Source organism: Hipposideros armiger, unplaced genomic scaffold (assembly GCF_001890085.2).
Source record: "Hipposideros armiger isolate ML-2016 unplaced genomic scaffold, ASM189008v1 scaffold_17, whole genome shotgun sequence".
In the NCBI taxonomy this organism is placed as follows: Eukaryota; Metazoa; Chordata; class Mammalia; order Chiroptera; family Hipposideridae; genus Hipposideros; species Hipposideros armiger.
In genome coordinates, this window is record NW_017731367.1 from 8196896 (window position 1) to 8222931 (window position 26036).

Sequence of the window (26036 nt, forward strand, 5' to 3'; positions counted from 1 at the left end):
CTGGGAAACGCTGGCAGGTGTTTAAAGCTGGGGGACAGGCAGGAGTGGGGAGCAGTCTACAAACTCTCACAATCAACAAGGAAAGAAAGGAATCTGATACTACTGAGTAATAAAATAAAATTTACAGAATGACCTACATTCACTATCCTCTTGCCTTGGGAAGGGCCTCCGTCCGTATGTAAATGGGGTCTTTGGGCTTCGTCAGCTCCTTAAATGTAAAGCAAAGGCCAGCACAGCCCTTTCTGTCCCATCCTTGTCTTCAGCTTATCACTGACCACTCTACTTATGGTTTAAAAATATTTCAGATCTTGTCAAAACTGCAGGAGGAAGAAGAGAGAGAGAGAGAGAGTCATCCTTCCTAACCTTTTAGGGAGAAGCTTCTGGAAAACAGTCACCAGCAGATAAAGACACCTCCAGTCTACACAGGCAGTAATATTCAAAATGCTCAGCCATAAAAATAAAGGCCTTTTATTTGGTTTTCCTACGTCATTACAGGAACCCGGGACAACACCCTTGAGACCACCAGACGCTGCGGCCACGCCCACACCTGCTGAGGAGCCTAGTGTCACCAGGACACACGGTCAGCCGCTGGGCGAAGCTCCGCTCTGGGTCACGGGGTCACCTTCTTGTAGGTGACGTGAAGATGCTGAGTCATGGGCTGGGTAGTGGTTGCCATGGAGACTGTCTGTTCAAGTTTGCCTTCAGAATTCAGCCTGAATTTTCTGGTAATCTGAGCAGAACAAAACACATACAAAACACCTTAGTTTTATCTTCTAAAGATTCAACAAATGCTCGAGGTCCTGCCACAGGCCAGCTGCTCCTGCAGAGGCTGCCACATGTCACCTTGGTCGTGAGCGGATGACAGACCCTCGGTTCCCAGAGCACGGGGCGCGCCACGATCCAGGCGTCCTGTCCCCGGCCCGCACCTTTCCTGCCCCAAGCTGTCCCCAGAAAACCAACAGATGAACACGTGCCTGGCCCCGCCCATCTCAGTGTATTTGGAAGCCATCCTTTTTCTGTCTATAAATGACACACTTGACCGGATGAACGCTGCCCTTCCCACGCGCCTTCATTTCCTCCCACCTTCACTCCACGGCTTGAACTGATGTCAGACGTGTTCTTGGAAGACTCGGCAACCACTAATCTAATTCATGGGAACAAATTATGGCACCATTTCTAACAAGAAGAGCTGTAGCGGTCCTGGCGAGAGACGGCGCGAATGGCCAGTGCTTCTAGAGTTCCAGAGCACGTTGGGGGCTCAGAGTGGACAAAATAAAAGGAGTGTTGCTTTGGGCCGCAGACAGCTGCTTTGTAACTGGCCAGCCCTCTGGCAGAGACAAAGCCAGATGAGCCAGATTTTAAAGGGTCTATTTAAAAGCACCAGAGAACCACCAAGGCTGCAAGGCCCAAGGTCCCAGAGAGAAGGGGGTGCAGAGCCGAGACCCAACTTGGCCCCCATACCTGCCATCGCCGTTCCCTCTGCATCGCTCGAGTGGCTTCAGGCCACGCCACATGGACGTACACTCATGTCACGCACGTGGGTGGGTCTCAGTGCGGCCTCCCCCTCAGCCTTCAGCTCTGTGTCTTTGTGCCACAGTCTGAACACACCCCGTAGCAGCCATCTTGCTCCAGAAGAAACTTGGCAGCAAGAAGCAGTGAGCAAGGGGCAGAGCCCACGGCTGAGGCACCGAGGCAGCCTCTGCCCAGTCCCAGGAGGGAGCGGGTGCCAGGAAAAGCAGGGTAGGGCTGCCCAGCGCCCCAGGTGTGCACGCACTGAGCTCTGCTCAGGCTGGTAACTCACATCATGGAGTGTGGCCCCCATCTTGGAGATGACAGTCAGCTGTCATAGGGGCTCGTTCAGCACCAAAGCCAGCAAGGGCAGTGGGCCCAAGAGTCACCCAGCAGGTCCTTAGGGCTTCGCAGCCCCTTGAATGAAATTTCTCGTGCTGCTTTCCTTTTGGAAAGGTTTACGTTGAGGAAGATGGATACTGCATCGCTCAGCCTCAGCAGAAGTCTTCTGAGGCCCACGGCCTCTGGTGACAACTAGGAACCCTATGAGGTAGGTCATTCCGAGGCTGCCACAGACCGGCTTCGTGTCCATAAGGCAGTGGAAGCCACTGTCAGCCCTGACAACTGCAAAGCGGGGCTCACCCAGGCTGCTGGGACCAGAGGCAGCGCGAGCCCGTATTCTGCACACGCCCACAGCGCGAGCCCCACTTCTCGGACAGAAGCGGCCAGAGCCTCTGAAGCTACAGGAAGATAGCCCATCTTTTTGGGGGGTGGGGGGCCACCCAGACTCACTGGATCAGTCCGCACTTCAACCCCAAGAATCACTGACCCACTAAAGTGCGAAGAGGCCCTGTACAAGTGACATGCCACTGACTAGTTTCACGTTGGCGATCACAATACCAGTGAAACGAAATTTCAGACAATTCTTGGCTGGAGTAATGAACAGGGTTTAAAAACACTGCAGCGGGAAGAGAGAATGGAGGCTGTGGCCATGGGGACTGGCAGTGGCCTGTCTGATGCTGCTGAGGGAGGATGGGTAACTGTCTGTGACACTGGGCATGGAAGGGATGGGGGAGGAGGACTTGGGTCCTTCAGAGTCATTCTGTGTGCACGACCCCAGGATGGCCTCGCTGTTCGATCCGTCGGTTCTTTTTTTTTTTTTTTAATCAGTTGGTTCTTGTTGTAAGACCTTCCTCGTGGTCCCGCTGGACCCTGGCACAGGGAGTAAGAGCGCAGGCCCAGTGGAGCGCCTGAAGCTGATGTGTCCACTCATGACAGCCTGGTCCCTAGCTCTGCGGACGCTGGAGACCCTTAGCAGGCCTCTGGAAATCCTGCTGCTCAAGCCACTCCCAGGGCAGGTGGACCCAGCTGATTCGATCAATCACCAGGATGAAACCCATTGCTTTCTACTCTTTATCCCAAGGACTGGCAAAGACAGGGCCTGGGGACCACCAGCCATGTGGCTGCCGCCCAAGTCACGGATCTGACGTTTCCTCTGCAAGGCCAACAAGCAGCCTGGGCTGGGAGCAGTTACGCTGCCAGTGGAGGGAGCACAGAGTCTGAGGACAGAAACCTGCAGGGATGATAGGATGGGGTGGGGCGGAGAAGCCCCGCAGAGCCCTGCTCAGAGCACACGCCACCCCAAGACGCGGTGCCTCACACATACAGGCCTCGGCCGTTTCTGGTTCACTGAGAAAGTCCATCCTAACAACAGGCAAGCTCCTACTTTGGCCAAGTGTGCTTGCTTTTCCTAGATTGCATACACCCAAGTGAAACTCTGCTGTGAAGGGAAGTCTCAGTGAGAATTTCTGGGTGTTTTAATGCTTTTTCAACATGTTTTTTTTCTTGTTCTTGTTTTGTTTTGTTCAGTAGGAAAAAGGTGGGAAAGGAAGGGTTCGGAGAAAGGAAGACGGCTTTGATTTTGTCTTAGGCCTTAAATGAAGAAGGTAAGACGACAGAGGTCAGTGGGCTTCTCAGAGCACAGGTCCGGATGCTGGGGCAGGAAGACAGCGAGCCTGACAAGCGGGAGCCCGCACGTGATGCCTGAGACTTTCCAGACTTGGAAGGCCTGTCACCGTCTCTCCGTGACGTGTGGCTGGTCACTGCGGGAAGGATGGGAGCAGGTGCATGCCCCCTGCTGCTAATAAGGCTGACTCCCAGGTTTACTGAGGTAATTGACATGTAACACATGTAAATTTAAGCAGTACAATGTAATGATTGAATACGTGTGTATATGGTGAAATGATTCCAATAGGTTATCACACTTTATCACCTCACAGTTACCATTGTGTGTGTGTGTGTGTGTGTGTGTGTGTGTAACTTTCAAGTATACAACACAGTCGCCATGCTGTCCCTTACCCCCCAGGACTTGCTTCTAACGGAAGTCTGTAACCTTTGACTAGCAACTCACCATTTCCCAACCCCAGCCCCTGGCAACCACCATTCTCCTCCCTATTTCTATGCGTTTGGTTTTTTTTTCAATTCCATATATCAGTGAAATGATGCAGTATTTGTCTTTCTCTGTCTGACTTATTCCACTTAATTCAGTGCCCCCAAGGTCTATTAACATTGTTGCAAATGACAGGATTTCATTTTTTTTTTTGTGGCTGAAAAATATTCCATTGTGTGTGTGTGTGTGTGTGTGTGTGTGTGACAGTTGCTTTATTCATTCATCTGCTAATGGACATTAGGGTGTTCCATGTCTTGACTATCAAATATGGGTGGGTTCTTGAACTGGGTGAAGGACTGACTTCACAACCCCCACACTCCCCCCGGCAGGTCCAGTGAGTGGAATTCGTTTTAAAGCTATGGAGACAGCTCATGACTATAACCAGACCCCCCCCCGCTTCTTATTCCTAATGGCTGACAAGGAAAGTAGGTTGCTGGACTGGGAGTGGAGTGAAGCGCTAGAGAGCAAACTGGGAAAAAGGGACATTATGAGAAAAGACACAGAGACAGAAAGGTGAAAACATCACCTAATGGCTTAACAGCAAATTGGAGATGGAAGAAAAACAGTGATTTTGAAAAAAGGTCATTACAAAATATCCAAATTGAATAATATACAGAAAACAGACTGAATAAAAATAAACAGTCTCAGGAACATGTAGGAAAATATTAAATGGACTAACACATGTTTAATAGGAGTTCCTCAGGGAAAAGAGAGTAATAATAGGACAGGAAGATAGCTGAAGGAATAATGGCTAAAAAGCCTCAAATCTGATGAAAAACATCATCTTACAGATGCAGGAATCTCAGAGGACCCAAGGAGGATAAATACAAAGAAAACCACACCTAGGAACACCACAGGGCTGAAATACAAAGAAACCTTAAATCTTGAAAGTGACCAGAGAATAAAGACAAACTATATAGACAGGGATGAAGAATTAGAGTTGACTTTTCAACAAAAACAACGAAGGTCAGAAGACAATGAAACAATATAAAGAAATTGCTGTAAAAAATATATACCTGTTTTCCCAGAATTCTATATACAGCTGAAATATTCTTCAAAACGAGGTGGAGGAGGATCCTGTGAAGATGGTGAAGTGTTCAGCCCCCAATCTGTCCCTATCCAGACAACAACTGCACTGGCTTATCCCCAGCCGTGTGGCAGGCAGCCGCGTGTGTGTTCCTGGAGCAGTTCTGCAGGAGCCACAGTGGGCAAAAAGGACCCTTCCTCCAAATACTGGGGTCTGCGCTCTGGTACCCGATGGCTGCTTCTGACCACAGAAGTGCAGGAAAGGCAGCCAGCCACTGCTGTGCAGCCCCCAATGTTGCAAGCCCAGCTCAAGGAAGCCTCCAGCTCCAGTGACTTACAGGAGATTTAAAGGGCTGGCACCCTTTCACTCCATCTCATTTTTCCTCTTTTTCCCCTTTCAAAAAACCAGACATTAAAGACTAGGATATTCAGAAACAACTGCATACATGAGGGGAAATAGAAAAGCGACTGCACATGCCCAGGGAGAGGCTCAGAAAAGACCCAAGAAGACTTTAAGTTTACACCTGTGATCCTTGGCACAGAGACAAAATAATAAATAAAACCAATGACAAATAACAGCAAACCCTGGGAAAGAGGGAGAATCTGATTTTCAGAGTTACAACGCTATTTCAAGAACAAAAACAAATCACAAGGCAAACAAAGAAACAAGTATGTTATCTGTTTCTTTCACTCAAAAGAAAGAAAGAAACAACAGAAAAACCCACATAGTCGCGGAGAAACACCAGATAGTGGACCTTCTAGACAAACACTTTAAAACAACCATCTTGAAGATACTAGAAGACCTAAAGAGGTGGAGAATGTTAAGAAAATGATGTATGGGGCCAGCCGAGTGGCGCGTTGGTTAAGAGTTGGCTTGGGACGCCAGCCCTGAGCAGCAGGGCCCCGGTTCGGATCCCACATGAGGGCCAGTGACGCTGCGCCCTCTACACCTAAGATGTTGAACAACAGCTCGACCTGGAGCTGGGCTGCCGTGAGTCGCTGGCGACAGTGTAGGTTTCAGCCCCTGCTGCAGTGGGCTGCTGTGAGCTACCATGAGTGGCTGGCAGCCGGCGTGAGCTGCTGTGAGCCACCATGAGTGGCCGTCCAATGGCAGGCAAGTGACTGCCTCACCCGCGAAGGGTGCAATGATAATACCAACATGGGCCAGTGAAGCGACGTCCTCCACAAGTAGACTGAACGACCAAATGACAGCAACTTGTCTCTCTGTTCTCCTTCCCCGATTCCCCAGCGCTGTTCTCCTCCCCCATTCCCCAATAAAATCTTGAAAAAAAAAAATGATGTATGAACAAAATGAAAATATCAATAAAGACAATAAACCAAAAAGAAATTTAAGAAAGTATGACAACTGAAATGAAGAATTCACTAGAGGAATTCAAAATCAATTCTGAGCAAGCGGAAGTAGGAATCAGTAAACTTAAAGACAGGACAACAGAAATGATCGAGGCTGAGGAACAGAAGGGAAAAAGACTGAAGAAAAGCAAACAAAGCTGAACGTATGTGTGGGACACCAACCAGCTAACCAAGGTATGTATTATGGGAGTCCCAGGAGAGAGAAAGAGTCAGAGAATGTCTGAAGAAACAATGGCCTAACACTTTCCAAATTTGATGTAAGACATAAATAAACATGTAAGAAGCTCAATGAACGCCAAGTAGAATGAACTCAAAGACCCACACTGACACACATTATAATCAAATTTGAAAGCTATAAAGAGACAATCCCGAAAGAGATGCAACTTGTCACGTATCAGCCGATTGCTCTTCAGAAACTTCGGAAGCCAGTGGACAGTAGGCTGATATTTTCAAAGTGCTAAAAGAAAAAACTGTCACAAGAATCCTATACTCAGTCCTTCAAAAGTGAAGGAGAAATTTAAGACATTCCCAAATAAACAAAAGCTGAACGGGCTCCTTACCACTAGCCCGGCCCCGTAAGAAATACTAAAGGAAGTTCCACACATTGAAATGAAAAAAACACAAGACAGTCACTTCAAGCTGCATGGAGAAATAAAGATGTCAGCAAAGGTAAACACATGGACAATTACAAGTTAATATTACTGTAACAACAGCTTAAAACTCCACCTTTTGTTTTCTACATGATTTAAGAGACTGATGCATTTAAAAAAAAAACAACAATCATGAGTTTAGGTTTTGGACAGACAATATATAAAGATGCAATCTGTGACTTCAGTAACTGAAAGAAGTAGGACAGAGCTGTCAAGGAGCAGAGCTTTTGTATATTATTGAAGTTAAGCTAGTATAAATTCAAATTAGCGTTACAACTTTAGGCTCTGAAATGTAATCCCCGGAAGCCGGCCGAGTGGCTCGTTGATTAAGAGTTGGCTTGGGAGCACAAGCTCTGAGCAGCAGGGCTTCCAGTTCGGATCCTACATGGGCCAGTGACACTGCACCCTCTACAGCCAAGATGGTGAAAAAAATAGCTCAACCTAGAGCTGAGCTGCCGTTGAGCTGCCAACGACAAAGGCTGCAGTGCACTTAATTTCCTCTAAGCTCAGGAAGAAGGCAAGAATACCCACTGGCAAAAAAAAAAAAAAAAAAGAAAGAAAAGGCATCCAAATTGAAAAAGAGAAGTAAAATTATCTCTGCAGATGATATACTCTTATATGTAGAAAATCCTATGGCACCCACCCACCAAAACAAAAAAGTTAGAACTAATAAATGAATTCAGCAAAGTAAAAGGATATAGAGTCAACACACAAAAATCTATTACATTTCTATACACTAACAATGAACAATACTAAAAGGAAATTTAAAAAAAAACAGTTCTATTTACAATAGTATCAAAAAGAATAAAACACTTAGGAATTAACCAAGGAAGTGAAATACTTACACAATGAAAACTATAAAATATTTCAGAAAGAAATTAAAGAAGACATAAATAAATGGAAATACATCTCATGTTCACAGTTGGAAGACTTGGTATCAATAAGATATTAATACTACCCAAAAAGATCTACAGAGTTAATGAAATGTGTATCAAAATCCCAAAGATGTAGAAATAGAAAAATCCATCCTAAAATTCATATGGAATCTCAAGGAACCCTGGTTAGATAAAATAATCCTGAAAAAAGATTAAAGCTGGAGGACATACACTTCCTGATTTAAAATTTACTACAAAGCAACAGTAATCAAAACAGTGTGGTACCGGGCCGGCCGAGTGGCGCGATGGTTAAGAACTCGCTTGGGATGCCAGAGGGCCCCGGTTCGGATCCCACATATGAGGGCCAGTGACACTGCCCTCCACAGCTAAGATGCTGAACAACAGCTCAACCTGGAGCTGGGCTGCCATGAGTCGCCGGCGACGGCGTGGGCTGCAGTCCCTGTGGCAGTGGATTGCCATGGGCTACCGTATGTGGCCAGCAGCCAGCGTGAGCGGCCAGCAGCCGCAGTGAGGGGCCGTCCAGAAGCCGGCGACTGACCTGCCTCGCCCGGGAAGAGCGCAATGATGGTGCCAACTTGGGCCAGTGAAGCAACGACCTCCACAACTAGACTGAAGAACAAAACGACAGCAACTTGTCTGTTCCCCTTCCCCCAATTCCCCAGCGCTGTTCCCATCCCCCAATTCCCCAATTAAAACAACAACAACAACAAAAAAAAAACAGTGTGGTACCATCATAAAGACAGTCATATAGAGCAATGGAATAGAGAGCCCAGAAATTAACCCTCACACATATGGTCAGATGATATTAAACAACAGCACCAAGACCATTCAGTGGGGGAAAACAGTCTTTTCAACTAATGGTGCTGGGAAAACTGGATATCCACACTCAAAAGAATTAAGCTGGACCCGTACCTAACAGCATGTACAAAAGAATAACTCAATGTAGATCAGAGACTTGAATAGAAGAGCTAAAACTATAGAACTGTTAGAAGAAAACAAAGGGCAAAAGTTTTATGACACTGGATTTGGCAATGATTTCTTAAAGATAACACCAAAGGCACAGGTAACAAAAAGAAAAAAGAGACAATTTGGGGGCTTCATGAAAACATTTTTTAAAAATTTACATCAAAAGGCACTATCCAGAGTAAAAAGGCAAATCACAGAATGGGAGCAAATATTTGCAAATCATATTTCTGATAAGAGATTGATAATCCAAAATATATAGAGAACTCCTAAAACAAAACAACAAAAAACAAACAACCTGCTTCAAAAATGGGCAAAGGACTTGAATAGACATGTCTCCAAAGAAGATACAGGAGTGGTCAACAAGCCCATGAAAAGATGCTCAACATCACTGATCATCAGGGAAATGAAAATCAAACCACAATGAGATGCCACCTCACCCATCAGGACAGTTACCCTCCAAGCCCCAGAAAACAGCGAGCGCTGCCAGGATGCAGAAGGAGCCCTGGGCTCTGCTGGTGGGAATGTGAAAAGGTGCAGCCGCTGGGGGAAACAGTATGGAGGCTCCTCAAGATTAAACAGAGTGAGCACGTGGCCCAGCGACCCCACTTCTGGGTGTAGATCCAAAGAATAAAGCAGGGTAGTGAAGAGATATCAGTTCACTGCAGCATCAGTCACAACAGCTAAAACAGGGAAGCAGCCCATGTGTCCATGGATGGGTGAAGGATGAACAAAATGTGGTCCATCCATACAAGGGAGTATGACTCTGCCTTAGAAAGGAAGGAAATTCTGACACCTGCTACGACATGGATGGACCCTGAGGACATGATGCTCAGTAAGATAAGCCTGTCACAAAAAGGCAAATAACTGTACGAGTCCACGTATCTGAGGTACTTCAAGTAGTCAAATCACAGAGACAGAAATTACAATGAGGGTGCAAGGGGCTCAGGGGAGGAGAGAATGGGGAGTGTTTCGGTTTTGCAAGATGAAGTGTTCTGGAGATAGATAACGGCGATGGTTGCACAATCTGAATGTTCTTAATACCACTGAAGCGGTCACTTGAAAATGGTTAAGATGGTAATTTTATGTTGTGGTATTCTACCATAATAAAAAATATTGGGAAAGAAAAACAAGTTGGGGATAAAATAAACTCAAGAGAATTGCGGCCAGCAGACCTGCACAAGGAATACTATCAAGGCAGGTCCTCGGGGTGTAGGGGACTAAAACCACTGGAAACTCAGAGACACAGGAAGGAGAAAGCAACACAGAGATAATACGAGGTCTGACAATTAAGTTCGCGAACTTGCCACTGTGCACTTACATTGGCAGCACTGTACAAACAGCTCGATATGGTCTCATCATCTTGGTATACCAGTGTCTCACAGCTGTGTTCATGTCTACATGTGGCTGTGTCTTCTGAGTGGCATTCATTATTGTTGTCGCGTGTTTTTGTGTGCCGTCGCGAGAATGTCTGAGCTTGAGTTAAAGCAACGAACAAACATTAAATTTCTTGTTAAACTTGGCAAGAGTGGAGGTGAAATCAGGGACATGTTAGTCCAAGTTTATGGGGATAATGCCATGAAGAAAAGGGCATTGTACAGATGGATTAAACGGTTTCCTGAGGGGAGAGAACACGTCACTGATGAAGAGAGGTCATGGCAGCCATTAACAAGCAGAACTGATGAAAACATTGCAAAAATTCATAAAATTGTGCATGAAAATGGTCGGCTGACTGTGAGAAGCATAGCAGACCAAGGAAACATCGATAGAGAAGCAGCTAGAAAAATCTTTTTTTTTTTTTTTTTAAATTGGGGAATTTGGGGAGGGGAACAGCCAAGTTGTTGTCCTTCAATCTTAGTTGTGGACGGTGCAGCTAGCTCAGCTCCAAGTCCAGTCGTGTCGCTCATCTCAAGGTGCTGTGTTCAATTAGTTCCAGGTTGGCATAGCCACCATCCCATGTGGGAGTCGAACCAGCAGCCTTGTTAAGAGCGCATGCTCTATTCACTGAGCCATCCAGGTGGCAGCTCAGCTCCAGGTGCCGAGTTCAGTCTTAGTTGTGGGTGGGTGTAGCCACCATCCGATGCGGGAGTGGCACCAGCAGCCTTGTTAAGAGCGCACGCTCTATCCACTGAGCCATCCGGGTGGCAGCTCAGCTCAAGGTGCCAAGTTCAATCTTAGTTGCGGGCGAGCGTAGCCCACCGTCTTGAACAGGCAACCTTGTTGTTAGGAGCACGTGCTCTCACCAACTGAACCATCCTGCCACCTGTTGTCAGCTCAGCAGCAGCTCAGCTTGGGTGCAGCGTCACTGGCCCATGTGGGAATCAAATTGGCGACCCTGTTGCTCAGAGCTCACACTCTTGGGCAAGCTCTTAACCAACTGAGCCACTCAGCCGGCCCCAGGAAAATCTTAACTGAAAATCTTGGCATGAGAAAGTTGTGTGTAAACATGGTCCCAAAGGAGCTCTTGTAACACGACAATGCACCAACTCACATGGCACTGTCTGTGAGGGAGTTTTCACCAGTAAACAAATAACTGTATTGGAACACCCTCCCTACTCACCTGATCTGGCCCCCAGTAGCTTCTTTCTTCACCCGAAGATAAAGGAAATATTGAAAGGGAGACATTTTGATGACATTCAGGCATCAAGAGTAATATGATGACAGCTCTGACGGCCGTTCCAGAAAAAGAGTTCCAAAATTGCTTTGAAGGGCGGACTAGGTGCTGATATCGGTGCATACCTTCCCAAGGGGAGTACATTGAAGGTGACCATAGTGATATTTAGCAATGAGGTATGTAGCACTTTTTCTAGGATGAGTTTGCAAACTTAATTGTCAGACCTCATAAGTGGATAACAGTAAGACATTATTTTCCCCCTTGTAATTTCTTTGCAAGTCAAATACTTAATGCAAGAATTACAAGGTTTATAGTGTGAGTGTGTGTGTGTGTGTGTGTACACCTTTTACATGTAAAAAGTATGATGACAACAGCACAAAGGAAAGTGTAAGTGGAATGATAGAGCTGTAAGGTTACAACACGTGAGTGGGAAGAGGGAAGTGTCACCTATAAAGTGAAAACAGGGATTATCAGGTGTGAAGTGGGAAATGTAATGGGTACAATACTGATTATAAATAGTTTGATGCATTTAAGATGCATACATCCTTAAAGCAGCCATTAAAAAAATGAGATATACAGCTCAGAAGCTAATAGACGATAACAGAATGCTAAAAATATTCAATTAACCCAAGAGAACACAGTAAAGGAACAGAAGAGGAACAAAAACAAGAAAGAACAAATGTAAGACAAGTCAAGATGATGGACTTAAAACCACACACACCAATACTTAAATGGACTAGACACTCCAATTTAAATATGGAGGTTTTTGACTAGACAACAAACAAAACTCAAGACTCTACAAGAGATGTACATTAAATATAAAGAGACAAATGTGCTGAATGTATACAGGTAGGAAAAAAGATATATCACATAAACAATAAGCCTAAATAAGCAGGTGTGGTCATATGATCAGACAAAGTAGCCTTCAAGTTACCGTATTACAAGCTATAAAGGGGGACGTTTCATAAATATGTGTATGTCATTACATGTATGCAAATAAAAGAGCTTCAAGTCATGAAACAAAAACAGACAGAACCAAAGAAGAGAAACAGCCTCAATCATAGTTGGAGATTTTAACGCCTCTTAGTAATTAGACAGAACCATACCACATGCCCCCCCAAAAATCAGTAGTATAAAGAAAATGTGAATGACATTATCAATCAACTTGATCTAACTGGCATTTTCAGTCTACTACACCCATCAATTGTTGTTTTGAGTACACATGAAACATTCAACAAGTTAATCGTGTATTATTGTAGCATAAAATAGCTCTAAAGAAAAGCATGCTCTCTGGGCTTTTAGAATTGAATTAAAAATCATTAATAATAGAACATGGAGAAAATCCTCAAATATTTGGAAAATAGGTAACAGACTTTTTTTTTTTTAATTGGGGAATTGGGGGAGGGGAACAGTGTTGGGGAATTGGGGGAGGGGACCAGCCAAGTTGTTCTTCGATCTTAGTTGTGGAGGACGCCAGTTGCCATCTGGCTGCCCATCGGCAGCTTTGGCCTCTTAGTTCAAGGTGCTGAGTTCAATCTTAGTTGCGAGTGAGCGTAGCCACTATCCCATGTGGGAGTCGAGCCATAAGCCTCATTGAGAGCGCACACTCTATCCACTGAGCCATCCGGGCAGCAGTTCAGCTCAAGGTGCCAAGTTCAGTCTTAGTTGCAGGTGGGCGTAGCCACCATCCCATGCGGGAGTCGAACCAGCAGCCTTGTTGTTAAGAGCACATGCTCTATCCACTGAGCCATCCGGGCGGCAGCTCAGCTCAAGGTGCCGAGTTCAGTCTTAGTTGCAGGCGGGCGTAGCCCACCATCGATCAAGCAGTCTTGTTGTTTGGAGCACATGCTCTCACCAGCTGAGCCATCTTGCCACCTGTTGGCAGTTCAGCTTGGGTGCAGCTCACTGGCCCATGTGGGAATCGAACTGGCGGCCCTGTTGCTCAAAGCTTGCATGCTTTTTTTTTTTTTAAATTGGGGAATGGGAACAGTGCTGGCGAATTGGGGGAAGGGGAACAGACAAGTTGCTGTCCTTTTGTTCAGTCTAGTTGTGGAGGACGTTGCTTCACTGGCCCAAGTTGGCACCATCATTGCGCTCCTCCCCGGCGAGGCACATCAGTCGCTGGCTTCTGGACGGCTGCTCACTGCGGCTGCTGGCCGCTCACGCTGGCTGCCGGCTATACACGGTAGCCCATGGCAAGCCACTGCAGCAGGAGCTACAGTCTACGCCATCGCCGGTGACTCACAGCAGCCCAGCTCCAGGTTGAGCTGTTGTTCAGCATCTTAGCTGTAGAGGGCAGTGTCACTGGCCCTCATATGTGGGATCCGAACCGGGGCCCTCTGGCGTCCCAAGCCAGCTCTTAACCATCGCGCCACTCGGCCGGCCCAAAGCTTGCGCTCTTAAGCTAACCCTTAACCAACTGAGCCACTCGGCCAGTCCAACACACTTCTAAATAACACTGTTCCAGGGCTGGCCAAGTGGCTCAGTTGGTTAAGAGCGTGAGCTCTGAGCAACAGGGTTGCTGGATGGAGTCCCACAAAGGCCAGTGAGCTGTGCCTGAGCTGAGCTGCCGCTGAGCTGCCAACAGGTGTCAGGATGGCTCAGCTGGTGAGAGCATGTACTCCTAACAACAAGGCTGCTGGTTCGACTCCCACATGGGATGGTGGCTACGCCCACCAGCAACTAAGATTGAAAACAGCACCTTGAACTGAGCTGCCTTGAGCTGCCGCCAGCTGGCCAGATGGTGACTGAACTTGGAGCTGAGCTAGCCTCGCCCTTTACAACTAAGACTGAAGGACAATAACTTGGCTGTTCCCCTTCCCCAATAAAATCTTAAAAAAAAGATTAAAAAAAATAAAAATAAATAACCCTGTTCAAAGAAGAAAATAATTAGAGAAACAAAATATTTTGAGCCAGCAGATAATAAAAGCACAATATATTAATATTTGTGGGAAACAGCTAAAGCAGGTGTTAAATGGAAATTTATAGCTTCAAATAGTGTATTACAAAATAAAAAGGGGCTTAATATCAATGATCCAAGTTTCTCTTTAAGAAACCAAAAAAGAAAAAAGAAAAAAAGATATTAAACCCAGAATAAGAAATAAAAGAAATAATATGATGTAAAAATCTTCCAATTTATGTAGTTTAGTAATACATAAAATCAGCAATAGCAAAAATGACAAGTCATCACAACGAAGTGGGGTTGGTGCAAAAAATTAAAAAGAAAGAAAGAAAATGTAAAGTTGGTGCAACATTTGAAAACCTAATTCATAAAATTAGGAGACTAAAGGAGAAAAATCACATAATCATCTCAATAGTTACAGCTAAAGCATTTGTCAGAATTCAACACCTATTTATTGAAGCAGGGCCCATGTGGGCCCCCTGTACTCAGAATGCTTTGGGGATGCCCTGCCCCCATCCAGGTGGGCTTCACACCCACTGTGGCTGAGCTGAGACTGCCTCCGGGATGCCCTGTCCCAGTTCCTGCTCCTTATCTTGGATCACCTTGTAGATGCTTGCTAACCACAAACTCTATCGCTTAGCATTTTCCCAGGTTACTCCCCCACCGAACCTCAACTGGAGCCACAAGAGATACCATGACATAAGTGGGCATCATGAAAGAAGAACAGACCTCCAGGATATCCTGTCATGCAGCCTCTGGGAGAACACCCTGATTTTCCCTTAAACACCCCCAGCCGGTCTGGGAATGGGAAGGCAGTTTTGGGAGGTGTTAACCCACTGCCTTCTCAGACCACCGGTGCTCTGATATAAACGCTTATTCTATGACCCGGGCTCAGTTGCCCTCTGGTTTCCATACCACTTGGGAAAGGACAGCGAACAAGCAACAGGGCCCAAAGGGGGACAGTGCTCAGGACAGCAAGGAGGATGGGCCCTTCCAGCAGCCACCCAGGGCAGCTGGTCGTCTCTCTGGGGAAGAGGAAAGTGGACCCCCCTCTCATGCCACGCACGGCACTCAATGCCAGGTGCATTCATGACCGAAAGGAAACGTTTTAGGTCAAACTGTAAAGCTTCCAGGAAAAAAAATAGAATATGTATTTTCTGATCTGTTCTTAGGGAAGACTGCTTATATAAAACACATTAAAAAACAGAGTCCACAAAGAAAGAAACTGGTAAATTGAACCATGTATGACTGAGAACTTCTGTTTCTCAAAAATAGTGAAAAGATACAGACTAGAAAAGATATTTGCAACATATGTAACTAACAAAGGGCTTATATCCCAATTCTTCGAAGAACTCATGTCAGTAAGAAAAGGCGCAACAGAAGGTGGTGAGCAGGCTCGAGCAGGAGTTCACTAGAGGGCGGCCCAAGACCAACAGGAGGTTGTCAGCCTCACCGACCGTAATCGGAGCAGCTGGCCTGCAACCTCGATGCAGGAGTCCCCACCTCAGGACTGGGCCAGCAGGAGGCGGGGAGGTTCTGAAGGGGGGTCCTCTCTGACCCTCAGTATCAAAAGGGGCACGGGCCTGGACTTGGTCCATCTCAGGGCTGGTGTACAGCACTTGCCACTCGGACTGTGGGGTGTTAAGTGAACACGCACAGGCAGTGGGGTGACAGAGAAGGGTCGGGCTGAGTGGCAGAGGGGCAGGAGCCCACTCTCTGGCCTCCACTGTGAGCTGCTTCAGCCCCTCATTTTGCCCATGGCAACCAGGAGAAAAGGCCAACCCAGGAGGGAAGGTCAAGCTAAGGCGGACGGCCATCCAGGCACGTGTGTTCAGCCTGGGCAGAGCTGAGCCCTCCCTTCATTCCCACCCCCACAGGCCTCACCTCTGCCCACTCTCCGTTTGGCAGAAGAGGCACTTTTTTGTTTAATTAATAAAACCCAACATTAGTTCTCTACTAAAAATAAGTAAACAAAATCCAAACAAAACTGATAAAATTGGCAGCCTTCTGGCAAGTATGAGCAAGAAATAGAGAAGTCACAGAGAAATACAGGCAACATGGGTGGCAGATAAAAAGAAAGGGGTATGTGTTGCTTTTTCCTAAAACTCCAAATATCTCAATGAAATTGACACTTTTCCTGGGAGACATAAATCTGCATATGAAGCAAGGTAGGGACCTCAAGGTGAACAACCCCAGCTGCCTTCCAGAGAGATCAACACCAATTCCTGTAGGGGCCACCCTTTATCAGAGAACAGACACAGCTAAACAGCTCCCAGCTAATTTTATGAATAGCTGATGCCAGCATGGACAGCGATAGCTGAAAGAATTATTAAACATATCATGATTAGGAAGAGTGATCTTTGTAAAAGAAACATGACTCATGCTTAGAAATTAATATAATTCACTGCATCGACAGCTTCCAGTGGAAAAAACAGACTCCTCCCCAAAGAGGCTGCAAACCCTTTGATGAAACTCAAAGCCCTTTCCTGAGGGTTTCTTAGCACACGAGAAATAGGGTCTCTTTGACCTGGCAATGGTTGTCCACCAGTGACAAGTCTATAGCAGGCGTCTCACAAGGGCAAGACACAACAGTACCGACCCCATGGCAGGTCAGCATGTGTTCACTCTGCTGCTGTCAGTGCTGGGCCGAGACCCAGTGGTCAGATTGTGACAGAAACACACAGAAACCGGAAATTTCCCCATAGCCATCAACAACAAATTAGACGACGATATGGAAACGTTCTGCTTACACAGCCCTTAGGTCTTCACCCCCCCACAAGCTGTCCTAGACTAAGTGCGACGGAACGCAGTCGTTGAGAAAAGCAATTGAAGAGCATCCATCACAATTTAAAATGTACCTATTCTTTGATCCAACAATGCACCCAGGAAAAAGTTATCCAATTGATTTGGGTATTTTTGCAAAAGTGGGCAACACACATGCAAAAGGACGTTTGTGACAGGAAAACAACAACGAACCTGAGAGCACCTCACTGTCCACCAGCCAGGGACTGGGTAACTGAGTCAGGTGCGCCCCCACCCTAGCACGTGCGGGAAGCGGGGAAGAGGATGGGCCGTGGAGACAGAAAGGTGTCCAAGATGCAGTGGCATGTCAAGGAACGGAGCGGCGTGTCACGATGGACTCACCTGCTCCACGTGGGGCTCCTTGGCGAAGGAGATCCTGGCGATGGAGTGGGACGCGATGCACAGCTCCTGCCCGTTCACCTCCCCCTCCTCCACCTCCACGATGCCTGCAAGGGAAGACGGTCAGTGCACAACGGCGCCACAGCGCTGCGCTGCCCCAGCTCCTAGGCCGCCTGCCATCAGGGCTCTACCAGTTCGGAGCTGTGCAGCCCCCAAGGCCCAGAGGCCTCCTTGCCTACAGTGAACCTCCTGGCATCAAGAGGGAAAAGACACAGCTCTTCTTACAGCCGGGGCAGGGGGCTGCCCTCCCCAGGGGTGCCCTGATCCAACCTCCCCCATCAGATAGGCCCCCTGGGATTTGAGAGGAGGGACCGGGCCAGAGGGATTGACGCCCTCTGGCTGCCCCCAACTTCCAGCCCACCAACATTCTGGGCAGCTCCAGTCCAGACTTGGCTGGTCCTGGCACTCCACCTGCTTCCAGAAAGTGAGACTCACCTGAGCAGGTGAGCAGGTAAAGGTTAATGGGTGAGTTCTGAGTAATTTCTAATTCATGAACTATTTTAGGGTGACCTCACTGTGGGGGCAAAGCAGACCTCCAGACAGAGAGCTTTCAGCTGGACAGCGAGCACCTCTCCCCAGAGCCCCGCCCTACGGAGAAGCCCTGTGCGCCACTAGTGCGCTGTTACTGAAGAGGCTAAGGCAAAAAGAAAATCAGCCAGTTCTCGCAGAGACGCTCCTATGGTCCCACCCACCTCCTAGGAACCCCCAGACGTGGCAGACAGGGACCCTGGCCCCCACATGTCCAAAGGCCTGATGCTTCCCACCCTGAAAGGCGTCTACAGGATCACTCTGTGCCCCAACTGTCCCCCACAAATGTACCCGTGAGCAGGGGCCAGGCCGGGAGGGGTACCTGTGTTCTGCGCGCTGACGAAAGCCACCTTGTTGGTGTCGGGCTCCAGGCGGATGAAGCCACACTCCCGGTGCATTGGCTTCCGCGTGTCTGGGTGGAAGGCGTTGAACCTGGACGGGGAGCAGGGGATGAGCACAGGGGCACAGGGACCCGCCCAGAACAAGACACCACACTCTTCGCCATGCGGAAACAGATAACAGACATACAGAGGACACTGTGGGGACTTGGGCGACCACGCGTGTGGGCTGCGGCTGCCAGGTGCGCCGGGGCTTCTACTCCAGCCTGGAAGCACCGCCCGGCACCCTATCCTCAAGTTACTCCGCTGGGCTGACCACCACCTCAAGGACAGCACCTGCTCTTTATAATTCAGGGTACCCTTCCCCCGAGGCCCTTTTGGCCGGTGCACCTCACACACTTCAGCCCTCAGCACCAAGAGGTAAAATCCCACCCTGACACCTGGCCTGCCCTCTTGGGAGCCACCCTCTCACCCACAAGTCCAACGGTTTCTTCCTGCGGTGGAAAACGTAACCCGCCTCACAACTGCGCCTTCTCGGTGGTGAGGAAAGCTGCACACAGAACACTGAAGCTTAAAACAACACGGCGGCCCTAGCTACGGGCCATCCTTACACTGTCCCACGACAGACACACAGCTGACAGAGCAGCACTGTGCCTACAATCCACATCAACACACGCGCCCTCCACCGAAAGCCCTAACGAGACACATCTCAGGTCATAACCCACCACACACACACACCACTGGCTTTACCAAAACATGTACTTTCTACTCTATTTCATTTTTCTTTTAATACTAGTCACAAAACTGAGTGACTAGCATTAAAAGAAAATCAATGCTAGTCACAAAATTTTCTATTGGGTTGTAACCCATAGTTTTAAATGATGGCTTTACATTGTGTGTCATTTTGAGTTACCCAGAATTTCCACCTTTGGGGTTATGAGCAGGATATTATTTTGCCCTCATCCATTCAGTCAAGAATAATACAAAAAGGTATGAGATATTGTTTTTAAAATAAGATCTTCTAAATCCTTCTCAAGTTGCTAAGCATTATACAAATAGTATCAAGCTAATAAGATGCTTAATATAATTAATTGTATAGTGGAGCTTGGGGGGAAGGATAGAGTTTTACTTTTTATTTTATATCCCTCTTTATTGTTTAAACTTTAATAAATGTGTGTTACCTCTGTAATTAAAAATAAAAATATTCTTAGCCATCTCCCCTGGTCCCCCCATTTCACTGCCAAACACTGCAACCTGCCTCCTTAAAGGTGTACCATCTTTCCTACTGTGTGCATGGGGGTGGGGGGACATAGACACAGCTGGGGGCCCTCAAAGGAATTTTGCTTTGCTGTCCAGTAAAAATCTTGGAACCATAACACTCACAGCTTCTTTGAGGCCTCTACTTAGGGGAATGTGTAAAAGAAAGCCATGCCCGCTTCCTCTCAGTACTGCCACCGGGTGACTGGTTTCCATGCTATGAGGGAGTCAGCGGGGCATGCACCTCACTATATGTGGAGGTCCTGCCAGCTTGGCATCACCACACACACACACACACACACAGCCGCAAGTCCCACTTTTACCCACGGTGTGTCTCAGTTGTGGGGTCAAGGACGGCAGAGGTGCCTTCCGGAAGCATGCCCCCCTCCCTGCTGTCAGCCTGACCCTCTCCCAGCCACGGGCTCACTCACGAGAAGTTCAGCATGGGCTGGCCCACATGGGAGATGTGCACCTCCTCCAGGTACTGGAATGGCTGGAGCGTCGGGAAGGTCCCAGCGCCCGGCGGGTCCGACAGCCAGGTGCCCAGCATCCAGGACAGCGGCTCCACCACTGGGTTCATCTTGGGGGGCTCTGAGGATGAAAGAAGAGACGGTCAGTGGCTCTGTGTCCACCGGTCTCCTTCTGGCTGAGCCCTGCTGAGCTGTGTGGAATCGCGCACTCGCCACATGCCTCGTAATAACAGCTAATCCTGCAGGACCGTGAACAGGTCGTTAAGTGTCCTGTCAGGAGGGGGAGGAAAAGGCCACGTAGCAAACGTTATCTTGTCAGGACCAGCTTAGGAACGCGGCCTCTCCCACAGAAGGGAGAACAGGGCCTGAGGAGGCTGGGGAGAGCCACTGAGAACAGTGCCAGTGCCAGTGCCAGCTCCCACGCCAGACCAGGGTGCACTGGCACAGGAATCTGGTGATGGAGAGAAAGGGCAGAAAGAAGAACACGGAAAGAGGGACGGAGGGTTTCACAGCAGGTACAATGTGAAGCGCATGCTCTGTGGGTGAGATTCGAACGCACACTCGGCCACCCAAGAGAGGGGACAAGTGGGAACCAAGGAGGCGGCGCAGCGGGGGCCTCAGTGAGAGCGCAGTGGGCAGAGAGCAGGGACGCCCCAATAACTTCTGGCACCACACAGGGCAAGCCGGGCAGCATGGACAGGAGGGTGGGTGAGTAGCCGTTCCTTTCACAACCCAGGTCTCTCTCTCGGTATTTCCTTTTCAAATTGCCTGCAGAAAGTCAGAAAGTGAGGACGGCAGAGCTCTGATAAAACTTTCCCAAGGAAAGAAACGTAAACCAGGATTTCAGTTCCCGTCTTTGATGCAGATAAGCAATAGCAGCTTAGACTCCAGAGTCTATACTTGAGGAGAGCCTGCTGACATGGCTGTGAGCTGCCTGTCCTCTTCACCCTTGAATCCACTCCCTCATTCCTACAAACGCGCTTCCAGGGAGGAAAACTGCAGCTAGCAGTGAAAGCTGATAAGACAAATGTCCCTGCCCACCTCCATGGTGCTTACGTTCCAATAGGGAAGACACCCAGTACACAAATAGGAAAAAGAGGCAGAATTCAACGTCCACTAGGTGGTAAGCCAGGAAGGGAGACGGGGGCTGTTGGGCATTTTGAAATCTTAAGGGGGGCAAGGACCGTCTCCCTGAGAAGTATGCGGAGACCAGGGAGGGAACCGGGGGCTCTGCAGCCACTCTGGAGAAGTGTAATAAGGGAGGGGAGTAATCAAGCTGGGGGAGCACTGATTTCATGTCACTCTGGCCCAGAGGGTCTGTGTGAACGTCAAGGAGGGACTCATGGAGTGTGCTGCATTCTCCACCTGCTCAGGAGATGTGGGTCCTCCCCAAGCTCTTCTCTTCGGATGCAAACATCCTTTCAACAGTGCTAGAACACTCCGAGAAACCTGGTCTGTTACTGTGCAAGCCACTGTCAACGTCCTTCTCTGGAGGCACCACGGGCGGAGCCCGCCCCCTAGGGGGGGAATCACACAGCTGCAAGGCAGTCCCCAGGACCCAGAAGCTGAACCCTGGAGCCATGAAAGAAGCAGAAGAAAAACCATGAATCCACCCACCGCCAGAAGGAAGCTGGAGCTGAAGTAGCACAGTGAGCGGGGGACACTGGGAAACACAGCAGGGGTCACAGGGCAGAAATGAGTTCAAGAGAAAAAGAAATGAAAACAAAGTTAGAAAGATCGGCGGCCCTCACCACGGCTGGTGGGAACGTGAATGTGGACACAGCCCTACACTGTGCAGGCTGAACACAGAGCCACAGCCCAGCAACACGCCAACCCACCCAAGAGACGAACTCACACCAGGAACTGTACATGAGCCGAGTGTTCACAGCAGCGCTGCTCCCGAGAGCCAAGCAGGGAAGCCACCCAAGTCCTTCAACTGGAAGGAGAGACAACGGGGCACATCCAGAGACTGGAATAGTACTTGGCCACCAAAGGGAACGAAGCGTGACACACACACCACGTGGACGGCCCCTGAGAACGCTTTGCTAAAGGGAAAGAGCCAGACATGAGAGGCCGTGTACTGCATGAACCCATTTACATGACGCATCAGAACAGGCGAGCCCCTACAGAGAATGCAGGCCAGCAGTTTCTCAGCAACTTCACCGGCAGGAGGTGCAAGCGCCCACTTACAGGACGCAGGGAAAGAATGCGGCTGCAGGCTTCACAGCCACCGTGACCTTCTTTGACCAGCAGGCCCCAGGCCGGCAGCGGCAGCCACACGTGGCATCTGAAACACGGTGGGTCCACTGAGCTGCTTCCAGTGTCAGAGACACACTGTTCCAAAAACCCAGTCTAAAAAACAGAGCCTCAAATAATGTGGTTACATATTGAAATGATAATGTTTCAGATAATACTAGGTTAAATAAATTACTCACATTAATTTCACTGTTTCTCTCTACCTTTTTAACGAGCCTATTAGAAAAATTTCAGGGCCAGCCGAGTGGTTGGTTGGTTAACAGCTTGCTCAAGAGTGTGAACTCTGAGCAACAGGGCCGCTGGTTCGATTCCCACATGGGCCAGTGAGCTGCACCTGAGTTGAGTTGCCGCTGAGTTGTCAACAGGTGGCAGGATGGCTCGGCTGGTGAGAGCATGTGCTCCTAACAACAAGGTTGCCTGTTCAAGACGGTGGGCTACGCCTGTCCGCAACTAAGACTGAACTTGGCACCTTGAGGTGAGCTGCTACCCGGATGGCTCAGTGGATAGGGCGTGCGCTCTTAACAACGAGGCTGCTGGTTCGATTCCCACATGGGATGGTGGCTATGCCCACCCGCAACTAATTGAACAGGGCACCTTGAGCTGAGCACTGCAACTGGACTTGGAGTTGAGCTAGCTGTGCCCTCCACCACTAAGATTGAAGGACAACAACTTGGCTGTTCCCCTCCCCCAATTCCCCAACACTGTTCTCCTCCTCCAATTCCCCAATAAAATCTTTTTAAAAATTGTTAAAAATACTGAAAAGACCAATTAAAAAAGCTCATGTGTTCCTGTTGGTCGACACAGGATGGACAGTTCTCCCTGAGGACATTTCTAGAAGGCAGACTTCACCCAGGGACGACAAAAATGCTGGCAAAAGGAATCCCAGAAAGTACTAAACACAGACGTGGGCATGGGTCCTGGGGGCGTGGGGGGTGCCCTAACCATGCTCAGATGCGGGGGGAGCAGGCCTGCGGCCCATCACTGAGAGTCACGTCCCTGAGGCTGACGAACCAAGGAACAGACCACGCAAAGAAGACTTTACTCTAAAAACAAAACATCATATATAAGAAGACAGAAAATTAAGATATACAAATAGTAAGACAGAACTAAGACCGATCACAGCTGACTCATACATTAAAGAAAAAGCTTTTCAGGTTGGATCACAAACAAGAGGTGTACTAAAATAAAGTAATTCAGAAAGGCGTTTCAGAAAGCGGGCCAGACACACCCAGTAAGGAAGGAGGTGTCATGACCTTACTGTCAGGTCCAATAAAATTCAAGCCAAACGCACTGACTAGACAGACACAGAACAGCTCTTCAGAACGAAGGTGCGAGTCACAAAGATACCATGACGTGAATACTCACGCACCAAACACAGCAGCAACACTGATAAAGCAGAAATATTAAAGAGACACAGATGTTGAAAGAAACTAAAGAAAAGACTGATACAAGCATGTCTCTCTATGTCCAAGTGAATAAAATACAAATAATGAAATATTGGGTTGTCGGAAAACTCATGATGCATTTTTGCAATGAAAAATATAGAAAAAATACATCATGACTTTTCCGACAACCCAATAGAATACCTACATAAAGTGATGATTAAAAAGGTGCGTCTGACTGACATACACTGAACTTTGTAGCTAAAAACTAGAGAATACGCTTTCTTTTCAAGTTCCTCTGGGAGACTCATGAAAACTGACCGTTAAGCGGTCAAAGAAAACTTTGTAAGTTTCAAAAAGTAGAACAAGCTCCTCCCACCAGCGTCTGATCACACTGCAACCAGACTACGCATCAGAACGCCAGCAGACGCCCTGGAAATGTTATGCTCTGGCAAGAGAGCCACACACAGAAATGGACACGTTCTGTGATCCCATCTGTACGAATCTTAGAACGGTCGCCGCATCCCTGGTGCCGGGAATCACAGTGGGGGCAAAGGGCACACGAGAGGCTGGGGTGTTCCCTGAGGGTGGTTACACAACTGTCTGCCTATTGAAGCTCGCCTCAGGGAACACCCAAGAGCTGGTTCACTTACATAAATTATACCTTAACAAAAACGTTAAGAGGCGAACAACTCCCACAAAAACCGACAACAACAAAAACAAATTGGTGACTGAATGCCCTTCTGTGGATCCGTTTACCACGTTACATCAGCCCAGGGTCATGAGTGGCCAGGTGACACCGGCCTCAGAGCTGGCATGTCAGGGAGCAGTCCAGCCCCCAGGACCTCTGGCCCGTGCCAGCTGACAGCTGCCCCACAGGGACGAGGGCCCTCTGTTGCAAATCTTCTGGTATTTTAAGAAAAGCCAGAAATAACTGATTTGGGGCAAATTATCCCAATTTCTCAAGATGTGTTCAAACTAAAACAGGCTGCAAGGTGAGTGTTACGCCCTCGTCCCGAGGTGTCGCACCCACAAGCTTGGCCTCGCCTGGCAAGGGCTGAAGGCCTGGGGGTCCTGCCGCCTTCAGCATGGCCCAGTGCACGCCTGGCCCTTCCCTCCCTGCTCCTTCAGGCCGGGAGTGAGAAGGCTGGTCACCCCATAAGCCCTCCATGCCCTGAACCAATGGCTCACGGAATGTTAAGAAAAACCCTAGTTGCCCGCAGCTGTGTTAGTAAGCGAGCAGGTTTTCGTTTTGTTTGCGGTGCCCAGGGGGCGGCCTGGACACACTGATCACCAAAAGGTTCTGCTGGCCACGGCGGGAGCTGCCTGCATGCAGACGGGCCACTGATATCAACGTAAAGACTAGGCGGACAAGGCCACAGAGCCTGCTGTGAAATGGGTGCGAGATTGGCTCCAACGGGTCAGTGAGGAAGGACAGCATGGCTGGTTCTGGCTAAGAACCAGGCGAGGGAGGTCTGACTGACCAATTCTCCCAGCAGCCCCTCTAGCACCCAGTGGGCAGACACATGCAGAGCCCGCCCTGGGCAGTTCAAGCTGGGGGGCCTGAGGCCAGCCTGGACCAGACCTTTTATGCCTGGGGATGCAAGGCCTGGGGACGGGACGGCACTGTTGGCCAGCGGTCTGGTAGTAGTGGTCACGCCAGTCCCCTTTGCTCCGTGACAAAGGCTCTAGGTCAGGTCTGAGCAAAGGCTCACCCAACAGGTGCTCTGCTGTGGGGATCGGGCAGGAAACAGAGGAGGACCGGAGCGGAGGTACTGCGTGTGCAAAGCACAGCAGAGTGACATGGAATGGAGGGACTGACCAGTCCCTTAGACGGCGACCAGGGAGGTGGCCAAGGGCACTGAGGCTGGAAGTTACAGGTCTGGAGGCCCAGAGGGGAGTCGCCAGAGCCAGGACATGGGAAGTGAGGCTCAAGAAGTGATGTAGGTTAGGGAGGCAGATGAGAATGGGAGGGTGGGGGGAACGAGACAGGGGCCCCCAGCAGCGTGGGTCTCCCGGGCTGGCCACCTGGAGGGGGACAGGCACCATCAGGGTGCAAGTGTGGGCCACATGAGCCAAAGATGGACACTGCCCCAGGTCAGGGCAGACACCCGGAGAGGTGAGCTCAGTATGGTCACCGGCCTTTGAGCAGGGTGGGAGGATGATTCTACAAGAGCAGGTGGGAGACTGCCGAGGCCTGTCTCCTGCCTCGGACAGTCTGTCT

General features: G+C 48.8%; 1 protein-coding gene across 3 annotated transcripts in view; it reads right to left on the reverse strand.

The window, feature by feature from the left end:
- Nucleotides 1-430: 430 nt before the first annotated feature.
- THAP4 (THAP domain containing 4) overlaps nt 431-26036 on the reverse strand; it is a 47472-nt gene continuing 21866 nt past the window's right edge. For all 3 annotated transcript variants that reach the window (XM_019629718.1, XM_019629728.1, XM_019629735.1), the window contains 4 exons: nt 20136-20295; nt 18432-18541; nt 17525-17628; nt 431-730 (listed from right to left, as the gene is read on the reverse strand). In XM_019629718.1, coding sequence (XP_019485263.1) covers nt 611-730; nt 17525-17628; nt 18432-18541; nt 20136-20295 — 494 coding nt within the window. In that variant the 3' untranslated portion in view covers nt 431-610. The remainder of the gene's footprint in view (nt 731-17524; nt 17629-18431; nt 18542-20135; nt 20296-26036) is intronic.